This window comes from Eleutherodactylus coqui, chromosome 2, assembly GCF_035609145.1.
Source record: "Eleutherodactylus coqui strain aEleCoq1 chromosome 2, aEleCoq1.hap1, whole genome shotgun sequence".
Classification (NCBI taxonomy): domain Eukaryota; kingdom Metazoa; phylum Chordata; class Amphibia; order Anura; family Eleutherodactylidae; genus Eleutherodactylus; species Eleutherodactylus coqui.
This window is the reverse complement of record NC_089838.1, coordinates 223,903,473-223,917,316: the sequence shown is the minus strand read 5'-3', so window position 1 is coordinate 223,917,316 and position 13,844 is coordinate 223,903,473. Positions and strand designations below refer to the sequence as shown.

Below are 13,844 nucleotides of genomic sequence, written 5' to 3'. Positions count from 1 at the left end.
TAAGCAGCCAATTTTGGCTGTGGAGAACTGACTGCAGATTGCTTTTATCTACACAGGATTAGGGCATCACACATTCCTTGGGATGAACAGCAGCAAATTTCTGAGTGTGTTGCGAGTAAAGTAGAGCACTAAAGAATAAGACAGCCGACAAAATGGCCCTTTACCTGTTCCTTGGGTTCACTTTGTTCAGGTTGCGCCGACATCTGATACATCTTCATCCTTTCAAACACAGAGTGATCTGCACATCCCCCCTGAGCTCCATATTTATGAGGATATTCTGAAAAGCAGAAATTCAAGAAGGTTACACAAACCTTCCAGGTTTGACAAAGAACTTTTGATGAAGAAGACAGTGCAATGAAATAATTCCAAGTTACTCCCGCATAGAATATATTCTACTAACTTGAAGAGTGGAAGACACATAAATTACATATTAAAAGAACACACAAACTGCAGAATAACTTAGTCAGACGATGAATGCACTGACAGGGCAGAGCTGTACAACCTGGGATATAATGTGCAATACATCCATAAGGAGCTTAGGGCTAAAATATAATGGCAGATTATACAACTTGAAAGGGTTATGGGCTCATTCACATGGCGTATTTTCACTGCGTTTTACGCACGTGTATATCGTGGTGAATAGAATCAAAGTAATAGGATTTTCATTGATCGATCCACACTTTTGTATAGTCATAGCGTAGGTTCCATGTGCAAGAAATATTGCAGCATGCTCTATTTTATCGTGTATTACGCGCACTAGAGCTTTATTGTCTCTATGGGGGTGTAGAATGCGTAATGCATACACAAGTACTAGTGTAGCTGTTGCGTTTTTCACGCATGGCCGTAGGAGTACAACGCTGCAAGTCTCATCACAGCCCCTACACCGTGCCGGCAGAATAGCAGACAGATCGCGTATGGGCTGCGATAGGCACTGTGCATACCCAGGATTATGATGCCATGGACATGCGCAACGTGACTTTTTCTCAAATTCCCAGTTCTGTGAAGGGCAGGGCTTTGTACTAAACGCTGCCCTCTCACAAGCAATGGCTGTGATTGGTGCACCACAGTGATTGGTTCTCAAGCGCCGTGGCTTAGCCAATCAGAGCAATCGCTTGCTGGCTGAGAGGTTTACAAACCCCAATACCAGCAAGTGATTTGTCGGCGACTGAGAACTGCAAGAAAGCCTGCTAGGTCATCACGCTTGTGATGTGCTTTACTGTCCCATTGTAAACAATGGGCAATGCATTCCGAGGAAGTTGAAAAGATAGGACAAGCAGCAATTTCTTTTCCACACCACATGGCTTATGTATATGACTCGATTAAAAAAAATGGGGTTGATATTTGTGCCTCTTGCAATTCACAATATCTCGCGAGAGTTTCTTGGTTGTGTGAATCCAGCCTAAAAGTAAATAATGAAGATTTCTATTGAATAGCAGCAAGCAAAAATTTTGAAAAAAAATTTTTTTTAACATGTTCACCACTCATGACCGCCTGCATCAGTACGCAGTCATGAGCAGTACAATTTTGCCGCTGTACGCAGGGTTACGTCCAGGTTCACAGCTGTAAAAGGCTGTGGGAGCCCTGCAGTATTTTACGCTTATAGCCGTGTAAGCCTAAAGCTGCTTTCATACAACAGTATTTTGGTCCAAATCTTGCATCAGTATTTGTAAGCCCAAGCACGGGAGTGGAACATAAGCGGAGTGCATTTCTCTCCTGCGTTGAGGTTCCACTTCTGGTTTACAAACACTGATGTGTGATGGGGTCCTAGTTTGACAGGCTCTGGTGTTCTCTGTGCCGGACCATACAGGAGAGGTTCTTAGCCCTTCTAATAAGGCCTATGGACAGAAGCTGCTTTTATTACAAAGCTTCTTGAGTGGTTAATCATTTCTGTCAAAGTTATCAACTACAGAAACACATTTCAAATAAGTTCAAAGCCATGAAAAACTTTCGGTAACGCGGTCCATTCTTCAGACTTTAGTGGTCTCAAAAGGAAATGCAGCAATTGAAAAGCTATTGCTGCCTACAAAACAAAGTTCCAAAAGGAAAAAAAAAGAAAAAACCACAACATTTCTGCAAGAGGTTATTTATAATGCTGAGAGGATCAGAGGGGTTGAAAAGCCGTACAATTCTTTTTAAATCAATGTTTTCTATTTATCTGGAAAAAGCTCCGGCGCTCGCCCCTTTATAACAAAGGTAGTAACCGGCTAACATTAGGGATGTATTGAGTGCCACTAGGTTTCTTCCTCTTCATGTAGGGCAGCAGATGCGCAAAACATTTAGGGTGCGAAATACAGTTTCATTTTTCCCTTAAGAAAACATGCTTACAAGCTTTTAGTTTGTGTTCTTTAGAGATTAACCCCTTAAGGACTGACTTTGTTTTTCAATCCAGCCTTCCAAGAGCTAGGACTTTGTTCTCTAATGGACATACTCTAGCAGTATGAGGGATTGCATTTTGAAAGACAAATAGTTTTTTTTTTTTTTTTTTAAGATGGTAGCATTTAATGCATGATGTAATATGTTGCTAATGGATTAACATTTTTAAATGGGTTAAATGGAGGAAAGAAAAAAAAAATTGCACACACTTTTCTAGAGTTCACGGTGTGGTAAGAAGGACACGCTGACTTTTCTGTGTGTCAGTACAATTAAGGCGATACCAAATTTATATAGTAGGCTTTGCTGTTTAAGGGCTCATTCACACGTCCGTATATCGGTTGGGTTTTCACAACCGGCCGATATATATGGTGTCACTTTCTGCAGGGGGAAGAGGCGGGCCGGGAGCAGTGCTCTTAGCTCCTGCCCCTCGCCACTGTTTACATTGCAAATAGCGGCGAAAGGCGGGGAGAGGGTAGGAGCTCCGTGCACTGCTCCCGGCCCGTCTCCTCCCCCTGCAGAAAGGGACACCGTATATATATCGGCTGGGTGTGAAAACCCAACCGATATACGGACGTGTGAATGAGCCAATAAGGAAACAAAAAGCGGAGTTTTATGTATTTTTATTAATGTCGATAGTGTTATTGGAGCTTGTTTAACTGTTACACTGTTGGGTACATACAAATTTGCAATCACTTTTTTTATGGCATTCACTGTGCAGGATAAATGTAAAAGTTCAGACTTCTACGGTCACGGTAATATCAATTGCATTTATTAATTTAGATTTTTTAAACTAGTTTTAAAAAAAAAAGGGAGAAAAGCTTTTTCAGCATACAAAAAAAGTCATAATTTTATATTCATACTTTTTTTTTTTTAGTTTTAATAATCCCACTAGGGGGCTTTAACTTGCCTTGCAAACAAGCCTGGGAGCCTTGTTAAAGCCCGGAGCTATGATGGCAACCCATCGACTACCCGTAACATATTGCAGGAAGGGGTCACAATGGAGGAGCTGTAGGATTTCATTGGGTAAACAGGCCACCAATCAAGATCATTGGCAGGCAACAGCATTTTTATACAGCCAGCACTTCCCACGTATGGAGCGGGCTTTGATCCAGAGCCTGCTCTATACACCGCACAGCAACCAATAATCTACACACATCATTAGTTGTTTTTTAAGGAGTTAAACACTTAAGAAAATACTAATTGAAATCCATCTCATCTGCCTCAATCAGTGCCTGCTAAAGCTATTAACTAATTGCTAGAGTCTACCAGCATTCCCGTTTTCCCGACAATGGCTGGGCTGAAACTGGAAGCGCATTGCAGCCGAGACATTAGTGCTATTACATGAATACTAGCAGTTGTGCAAGGGCTCATGTTTTCTCAACAACTGCTGGGCTGAACCTGCAAGCTCAGGTGCAGCCTGGAAATTAGCGCTATTTCACGAGCGTTCGCTGCACTTGTGTTATAGCAGCCTAACGCAGACCAATAAGAAGTATATAGCGCTGCTAGAAGACACTGTCGCTAGTCATGCAGTGGTTTTCACCATGTACTCAGTTTCCCTGAAAATAAGAAATACCCTGAAAGTAAGCCCTGGCATGATTTTTCAGGATTTTTGAGGATGCAGAATCATTTTTCAGGATTTTTGAGGATGCTTTAAGTATAAGCTACTCCAAAATTGAGCCCTAGTTACAGTTAATAAAAAAGACAAATAGTGTCCAGGCAGCTATACATGTAAAAAAGTAAAATATTTTGGAGCTAAAATTAATATAAGACCGTGTTTTATTTTCAGGGAAACGGGGGTAGCGTCAAATTCCTATGTAGCAAAGAGAAAAGAAAAGAGTTTATACAATTGCAGTAATGTACTAAATATAGAAAACTTTGCGCTACATGATAAGGAGATGCACGGGAATTTAGTGTCTTAAAACACGCACATCATGAAAAAGCTAAAGTGCGCCATTTAGCCGGCACAGAGACTACCCATCAGGTTAAATGACACAAAGGCCGTGTCTGAGAGAGCATATTATCTCTCTGTTCTCCATTATAGAAAGAAAAAAAAAAAACTAAAATCAGAGATTGAGTCATCAGCCTTTTTATTCCTTAAAAACATCACAAGCTGCGAAGACAGATCAGTTGACCTGAGAGACTACATTGTTATTAGCTCTAATTGGACTGCTGTTCCTCCTGTCATGGCAACAGCTGATCCTCTTTTCAGCAGGCGTCTATAAAGTGAACCCTTCTAATGCCGAATTGTACCTTTACCGGATGGTGAACCTAAAAGCCATTAGCATACAGAGGCGTTATCAAGCAATTTAATCAACAATGAGCACTCCAATCACATACAAAGCGGAAAATTCATTCAGTTTCATTCAGATTCTTAAAATAAAAATATCAAAAAAGAAAAAAAACAAACAACGTACTAAGCTTGCTCCTGCGTGCTGTGGCTGCGAAGCCATTTAGTACAGTTGTTAATTGATCATGGCCTTTTAATTTTGCAGGTCAAGCTTAAAGGGGTTGTCTCGCGGCAGCAAGTGGGGTTATACACTTCTGTATGGCCATATTAATGCACTTTGTAATATACATTGTGCATTAAATATGAGCCATACAGAAGTTATTCACTTACCTGCTCCGTTGCTGGCGTCCCCGTTGCCATGGTTCCGTCTAACTTTGGTGTCTTCTTGCTTTTTTAGACGCGCTTGCGCAGATGCATCTTCTCCCTTCGGCTGGTCTTGGAAGCATCGGCGTTTTGGCTCCGCCCCCTTGTACGCGTCATCGCGTAGCTCCGCCCCCGTCACGTGCCGATTCCAGCCAATCAGGAGGCTGGAACCGGCACACGTCATGGGGCGGAGCTACGCGATGATGCGTACAAGGGGGCGGAGCCAAAACGCCGATGCTTCCAAGACCAGCCGAAGGGAGAAGATGCATCTGCGCAAGCGCGTCTAAAAAAGCAAGAAGACACCAAAGTTAGACGGAACCATGGCAACGGGGACGCTAGCAACGGAGCAGGTAAGTGAATAACTTCTGTATGGCTCATATTTAATGCACAATGTACATTACAAAGTGCATTAATATGGCCATACAGAAGTGTATAACCCCACTTGCTGCCGCGAGACAACCCCTTTAAGGCTCATTTACACACAAAGACAATATTTCAAATGATTGAAAGATTAAAAGTTTTAGAGATCATTTTGCATAAAGTACTAATGGGCACTAATGTCCATTAGCACTGTAGCAGCTTCATTTGCGTGCAAATGAGCCTCCAGGAGCTGCTTGCAGAACTCAGCAGGTGGTCTGAACTCTGCAATCAGCTCCTATGCACGGGCTGACAACATGAATACAATGTAATCTCTAGCTCTCCTGGAGGTAACAGCCCGCAGTTTGTATTCTCTCTGCAGCCCGTGTGAGAAAACAATGTCATCTCTAGCTCACCTAAAAATCATTGGTCAGATGAAAAGTGCACGACTGTAGCGTTCGCACGCAATGATTATCGCTCATATGCCATAGGGTTAACAAATGTTGAGCGATAATCGTTGCATGTAAATGGGTCTTTACTTGCAAAGTCACAGAACCCTTATTAAACTGCCAAACAGTAACGCCCGAGTAGTTTTCTGACGCAATATGGGAACACAACCTAAAGCTGGGAATACGTTAGTGACTTTGTAATGCTAAATGAAGGATTAGGCTGGGTTCACACAGGGCGAATATACCGTGGAAATTCTGTACAGAACTTTGCCACGCAAATCCGCTGTGGCCGCTAATCCTGGTATTAGCCAGCCATGTGGACGAGATTTGTCAAAAATTTTGTCCACACGGGACGGCCAATCCGTCGCGGCAAAGCTAGCGCTGCAGCACGGATTCCACGGGCGCAGCATGTCTTTTTTTTCCGTTGCAGCCACACTGCTCTCTATGGGAGTGCTGGCCGCAACGGAAAAGCATGTGGCTAAGCAGCTCTAAAACCCGCAGCCAAGTGCTATGGGTTTTGAAGCTGCTCTTTCCCGCCGGAAATCTCACGGTTTTCCGCTGCGGCAAAACCAACCGCAAGATATCCGCCCGGAATATGACCAGTGTGACCCCATCTATACTCTTCAGATAAGTACACATGCAGGAGATTTATTGCAGAAACCTGCGCCTGAAAATACGAATGGGGGTGTTTCTACGGTATGTGCTTGGATTTCTGTAAACTCTTTAGATGCACGAGACAGTTGCACATGTAATCACATCTTTATGGCAAATTTATAAGTGGTAGCCGATCTGTAGTCTTGATGCGGCAGAATACTGCACAGTCACCCTCAGGATAGGTCATCAATCGTTGATCAGTGGGGGTATGCCGCTTGGGATCCCCGTCGATCAGCTGACTCAGGTGAGCACCACGGCTTCTTCTGAGGCATGTGACATTATGTTTATCGGTCACATGGCCCAATAGCAGCTCAGTCTCATTCCAGCAGATGGGATTGAGCTGCAATACCTGGCACAGCCAATGGATGGCGTTATGCTTACCCGAGCACCGTTGTAACTTCAAACAGCTGATCGGCAGGGATCCCAAGTGGCCGACTCACACAGATAAACTATCAATTTCTATAGTGCTGGAAATCCCTTTAACACAAAATAACATGGTTTGAAATAGATTGGACAATCTTGTGGTCTTGCAAGTCTTTATTCACACAGGCATATGTAATTTTGTTCTGCTGAAAATGTACCATTTTCAATGTACATACGTATTGCAACCACATTCACCGTTTTTCATGTGTACACAGAAAAAAAAGGCCCAAATGAGGTCACGTTTTTATGGTAACTACGGCACAGTAGTTTCCCTGTGGTTCTTTGTGCTCCTATTAGAGCCCAGTATGAACAGCACCCTGACGGTACGGTCAGGCAGGAGGATTTGGGGACGATTCCATGCAAAATGCTGTGAAAAACGCAGCAGAATGTCATGTAAAAGGTGCCTAAAGGTATATTTACATGCTGAGCCTGCGGTGCCCTTGATAACCACATGGGGTTTATCACTATTTGCTGAGGTTCTGCAATACAGATATTGGCTTTGCGATTTTACAGATGGAAATTTAACAGTAATGGGAAAGGCACTGAAAACCGCTATTAAACAAATGGTTTTCAGGAGCTTAACAGTTAACAGCACCTTAACCACAGCATGTGCACAGGTAAGGGAGGCCCACGGAGTAAGAGGAGCAGCCAAACCTGGGATAAAACACTTACTCATTGACAGATTTGCATTTACAACTATACATGGAGCATCTACACCGGGAACAGAGCCGGTTCTTCCATGCATCTTACAGTTGGAAAATCAGTCAGCGTTTCAACGTTGCAGCAGTAGTGGAATAAACGGCTAAATATAGCAGATCAATGCAATCTTCCATAAACCAGAGAGATACTGAATGGTAATTGTTCTCTCTTCAGTCCTAGTCGCTTTATGCTGTACAACTCTGGAGACCAGAATAGCTGGCTTCATGTTTTTACAAACACACACAAAAAAAGATAAGTGAAATCCTAAAATTCCCTTTCCTGTTTTTTTTTTCTTAAAAAGTTGCTGTCCCACTTTTGAAAGGGCAGCCTAAGGGGTTCTCCAATGCGTAAAATAATAAAACAGCTGATAGTCTTTCACTTTCTGGTCTTTTCCTCCTATGGGCTCAAGTCTCCCTCCTGACAATCTATAAAGGCTACAGTCAGCCTGCGCTGTATAGAAGCAAGCTGCTGCAGCCAAATGGCGAGTGCTACCATTGGCTGCAGCAGCATATTTATAGGATATCACAGGCTGACTAATTTCAGTTACACACATACACACACACACACACACACACACACACACACACACACACACACACGTAGAACAGGTTCTACTCCTCCCAGTTAGCATCCCCCCCCCCCCCCGCCTTCCCTGCCCCATGTACGAGTACTATACATGCACCCCTCATTACAGCTCCCCAGGAACTATCCACACCACCAGTAACCACAGCCCCCATATACTATCCTCTCTTCCCTAGTCATCAGTCTCTGTACACTGTCTTATCTCCTCATCACAGCCCCCATATACAGTCCTACATAGTATGTTAGGCTGAAAGGAGACAATGTCCATCTAGTCCAACCTGTTTCCACTACCTCGTGCAGCCGCACATTGTCCTCCGTTGTATTATCTTGTATAATTTTGTATCGTCTGTAAATATTGATATTTTACTGTGCAGTCCCTCTATCAGGTCGTTGATAAATATATTGAACAGAATGGGGCTTAGTAGTGAACCCTGTGGCACCCCACTAGCGACGGTGGCCCAATCAGAGTACGAACCATTTATTACCACCCTCTGCTTTCTATCTCTGAGTCAGTTCTTTACCCAGATACACACGTTTTCACCCAATCCGAGCTGTCTCATTTTATATAATCAGCCTATTATGCGGCACGGTGTCAAATACTTTAGAGAAGTCCAGATATATAAGATCAATAGACTCTCCCAGGTCCAGCCTAGAGCTTACTTCATCGTAGAAGCTGATCAGATTGATCTGACATGATCGACCCTTCATGAACCCATGCTGGTGAGGGGCTATACCGTTTTTCTTGAGGTATTCCAGGATGGCATCTCTCAGAAACCCCTCAAATATTTTTCCAATTCGCTTTAGTTGTTTTCAGGAACTTATTGCCCTTTGCCCTTGTGAGGTTTCATTTTCCCATATTATATCCAGATAATTAAAGTCTCCGATAATAGTTACTTCATTGCAGTTTGACACCTTTTCTATTTGTCTTATTAATAAGTTTTTAGTTGCTTCAGTTATTTTTGGTGGCCTATAGGAAACCCTTATCAGGATTTTGTTATTTATCCCTCACTGTATTTCTACTCACAGCGATTCCACGTGTTCATCTCCTACACTTATATCTTCTCGTAGCTTCGGCATTAAGTACGATTTAACATATAGACATAACCCTCCCCCTTTCTGGTTTCCACGGTCTCTTCTGAAAAGACTGTAACGCTGTAAATTTACCACCCAATCGCACTTATCAAGCCATGCTTCCGTTATTCCTACTATATCGTAATTTTCTTCAAAAATTTTCACTTCAAGCTCACCTACTTTACTGATCAGACGACTTGCATTTGTTGCCATACAATTTATACGGCTGTCCTCTCCTCCCATAGTCATCACAGTCTCTGTATACGGTCTTATCCCCTCATCACTGCTCACCATATATCGTCCTCTAATCCTCCCAGTCACGCAATATATTAGCAGTCAGTACGTTGGCTCCCCACCATTCTGCATACCCCAATTCTCCCTGGCTGATATAAGGCCAGCTCACAGGGTGCAAGGATAATATTAATTTTATTATTCTGACAAAAGTTAGAATCATACCTGAGCAAAATGGGAATCAAATTAATCTCAGTCCTACTTTAAAGACTAAAAACTCAATCTTGCTCAGGGATACCATAAAGGTTCGGAATCACCCTTGGTTCTGTCGGGGTAGAGATAAACTCTTTGTGGAATTAAGTATGATGGGGATAAAAATGTTAAACCCACTTCTACACAAATCATAATCCAGATGGTAGTCTATGAATGAAATAGTTAATAAGTGCAGCCTAAAGGTCCATTTAGACAATGATTATCGCTCAAAAGCCATCTTTTAAGCGCTAATTGCTGTGTCTGAACGCGCACCCATCGTGCACTATTCGTTCATTGCTGACTTCAAGCCAGCTTAAAAACAGCTGCAGATCTGCTGGAGAACAATGGAGCTGAATGCAGATAACAGATCTCCAGTTATCTGCATTCAGCAAAAGGCTTCATTTGCACGCTAATAAGCCAAGTAGTAGCTGAGTAGCTACTTAGTAGTTTATGCAAAATGATCACTCAGAGCTGTAACTCAAACTGTCGTTTGAGCGATCATCGTTGTGTCTAAATGGGCCTCAAGACCCTTCCAGAGAATACAGTATGCTCAAGTTGAAAACGTCACGAGTCACCCATACAATGTACGCAGAAAAATGGTTATGAATATGCTAAATAAAATTCTGTAATTGCCCGTGTCTGTCTACCATACCCACTCTGTACAATAGATTGAAATACCCCGTGGCTTAGCCCTCCCGACCACTTGTTTGCTGTTTGGGCACAATAGACTGGGGATAGCAAATTGGGAGAAAAGATACTAAGGAGAAGAAAGGTGCTGTGAAGCAATGAGGTATAGAGAGCTGTCACTACAGAATTACACACAGAATTTTTTACTTTTAACCTACCCGAGTGCCCACAGAAGCCCGATAGGCTGCTTAATTGCTAAAATCTGAAGAAGAATACAAAAAACACCTGCTCCATAGTCTCCGGGGCACCAGCAACCTGAAACTATATTGGGCTCAAACCAAACAAATGAACCGATGGACGGGGGTGATCTTTCAATACCGTCAACTCCGTATCTTAACTCTTCCATTGTGGCAGTCTGCCTAGTTGCAAAGAGATGCCTACAAAAACAGTAGCTGCAGCCCATGGCACACATTCATATAATAGTGAACTAGCTTGAGAGATTAAAGGGGTTATCAACGGTATGAAGAACATTACTGCTTTCTCCCACCCTGGTCTGTAGAGTATCTGATATCGCAGCTTAGGTCCCCTTCATTTTAATGGAGCTGAGCTGCAACACAAGACAACCCCATGAACAAGGGTGGCCGTGTTTGGAAGAAAGCAGCCATATTTTGGTAACTTTGGACAATCCCTTTAACCCCTTCCCGCTCCAGGGCGCAAGTTTACGTCCTAGCAACGGGGTACTTCCCGCAACAGGGCGTAAACTTACGTCCTGGGGATAGCGCGAGATCATAAGCGATCTCGCGCTATCCGGCAGCAGGAGCCGGCGGTCCGTGATAGCCATCCTCTCGCTGCAACAGTGCTGGTGCATCGGAGATGCGCCCCCCACTGCTAACCCCTTCCCTGCCAATCTAGATAGCGACATGGGAAGGGTTCAGAGAAAATGTGCTCGCTTTGTGAAGTTACCGGGCTCTCTCGATATAAAATCGCAGAGCCCCCGGCTGGTTGCCACAGCAACAGGACGCCAGATACCGGCATCCTGTATTGGCAGTATCTGTGATCGCTGTAATAAGCGATAAGGCACTGCAGGACAGTAGTCCTGCAATGTCTTATCACAGCAATCATCAGTGCTGTGCTGTAAGTCCCCCAGAGGGACAGAAATAGTGTACGAAAAGGGACAATAAAAATGTACAAAAGAAAAACTGTAAAATAAATAAATGCAAAAAAAACCCTATGTGCTTTTTCTCATATTAGCATAAAGAAAGGTAAAGAAAAAAAAAGTTAAAATCCCACATATTTCGTATCGTCGCGTCCATAAGGATGTGTACAATAAGTTGCACAAGCTTTTTATTCTGCACGGAAGAAAGCATCACTAAAAAACTAAGGCAAAAATACTAAAAACTCAATAAAAGTGATCAGAAAAGCCGTATGTACCCCAAAATGGTACCAGCAAAAACTACAACTCGTCTCGCAAAAAATTAGCCCTTACAGAGCTCCTTACATAGAAAAATAGAAACGTTACAGGACTTTAAATGCAGCAATTTAAAGAACGAAAAAAGTGTTTTTATTGCAGAAAAGTGGAAAACCTAAAAAAAAATATGTATAAGAGTTTTGGGATCATTGTAATTGTACTGGCCTGCAGAAAATGGATTCTGTTATTTATGCTGCATGAATAGAGCTAGAAGAAAAAATAAAAAATTTAAAAAAAACACCCAAAAATCTATGGCAGAATTGATGCGTTTTCTCTCCGTTATCATAAAAAAAAAATAATAAAAGTTTTATCATAAAAAATAATAATAATAAAAGTTTAACGAAATAGTCTATGTACCCAAAAATGGCACGGTCAAAAACTACAGTTCGCCACGCACAAAACAAGCCCTTATACAGCCACATCAACAGAAAAATAAAAAAGTTATGGCTTTTGAAAAATGAAGATGAAAATCCGCCAAAAATCGTTGCGTCCTAAAGATCAAAATAAACTATGCCCTTAAGGGGTTAATGTCTTTAGAACGTATAAGGATGGAGCCGAGCAAAGAGACACTTTAATAGATGGAAAGCTTTTATTATGCATTTTTCTACTAATGAGGATGTGAAAGAACGGATGACACTTTTGCACTTAAGAAATGTTTTTGACATTAAACACAAGGCAATAATATGTGTGCGCCATATAATGCTGGGTTATGTGTAAATGCTATTGCTTTCTTTGAGAAATCCGTGATGACGTTTTAACGGGCAGAGTCTGCATCCCCTCCTTTTTAGATATGTCTTGTCCGTTTACTGAATGGAGCTTTTTCCCCCCAATGTGGGTCAAACTAATTTTCTAAAATCGATAAAAAAAGTGTTTTAAAAAAAAAAAAAGATATGCCTGCAGGAATGCAAAAAGGGGAGGGTGGTAAGACTGTTCTTGTTCTGGCCTTGCTAGACAAAATTAGCCAAAGGCACGTCTCATTTGAGTGGACTTGAATTGTGTATTCCACGACGGACGTCCGTGCGGACGATCTGTGGTAAAACGCGGGCATTGAAAGGCATGCCTTTTCAAATTTTCCTTCACACATGTAGTTACAAATTGCGTATTTCATGTGCGGAAGAAAAGTCAAAGAATGCTCTATTTTACCACGGAATCCGCATTCAGAATCCGACCCACTCATGTGAGCCCGGGCCAAATGGGTTAAGGAAAAAGCAAAATAAAAGAAAAACCATTTGCATGCTTATAGTAAAACATTCCCTTCCCAAAAATACACTTACCAAGAATAGTTTTTTTTTTACTTCAATAAAACAGTGAAGCAGCAGTAAGCCTATAAAGCCAAGCTTACACAAAAAGATTCTGAATACTTCCTTTGTAGACAGTAACCAAAAGAGCAAAGCATGAACTGAGAGCAATTTACCTCCTAAGGTGGAATTCTACCACAAACTGAATCATACAAAGGATTTCTAAAGATAAAGACAAGTGCCATTAATCTGATATTCAATGCAGCATGCCAGCAATGACAATTACCTATGGTTTATCTGTTCTTATCAAACAGAGGTCCTTCAAGCCCACATAATGTAATATTCACTTCTGAAGCAAAAAAGTTGCTCATGTGCCAGAGGCTCTTAAGTAGCACACGGGAGGCCTATACAGCCCCGATGGGAAGGCGAGATATGTGCTATGCATTTGTGCTTTCTTTTCCTTGCCACTGATTCTTATGGCCGCTAATACATCGCTATGTGTACGATCTAGTGCCTCAATATGTAACACACCATTCAAGAGCTTTTTTCTCTTTAAATATTTGGTCTTTGGTCATGAAAGCAAAAAGTATGAATTTGCAGATTGTGTGGTGTATTATTTTACATATAGGTTCAGAAACCTTTCCATTCTGGGGTGGCTCGAAATAAGGATTTTAACTGCTGTTTTTAGGTTCCTGTCATTTATTATGACAGATATAGTACAGTCCTGCTGTCACACATAGAAGACTCCAAAGGCCATAATCATACCTCAT

General features: G+C 42.1%; 1 protein-coding gene across 1 annotated transcript in view; it reads right to left on the bottom strand.

Moving 5' to 3' along the window:
• ADAM10 (ADAM metallopeptidase domain 10) overlaps positions 1-13,844 on the bottom strand; it is a 174,482-nt gene that overhangs the window by 44,096 nt on the left and 116,542 nt on the right. The window contains exon 5 of the mRNA XM_066592537.1: positions 165-277. Within this exon, the coding sequence (XP_066448634.1) occupies positions 165-277 (113 nt within the window). The remainder of the gene's footprint in view (positions 1-164; positions 278-13,844) is intronic.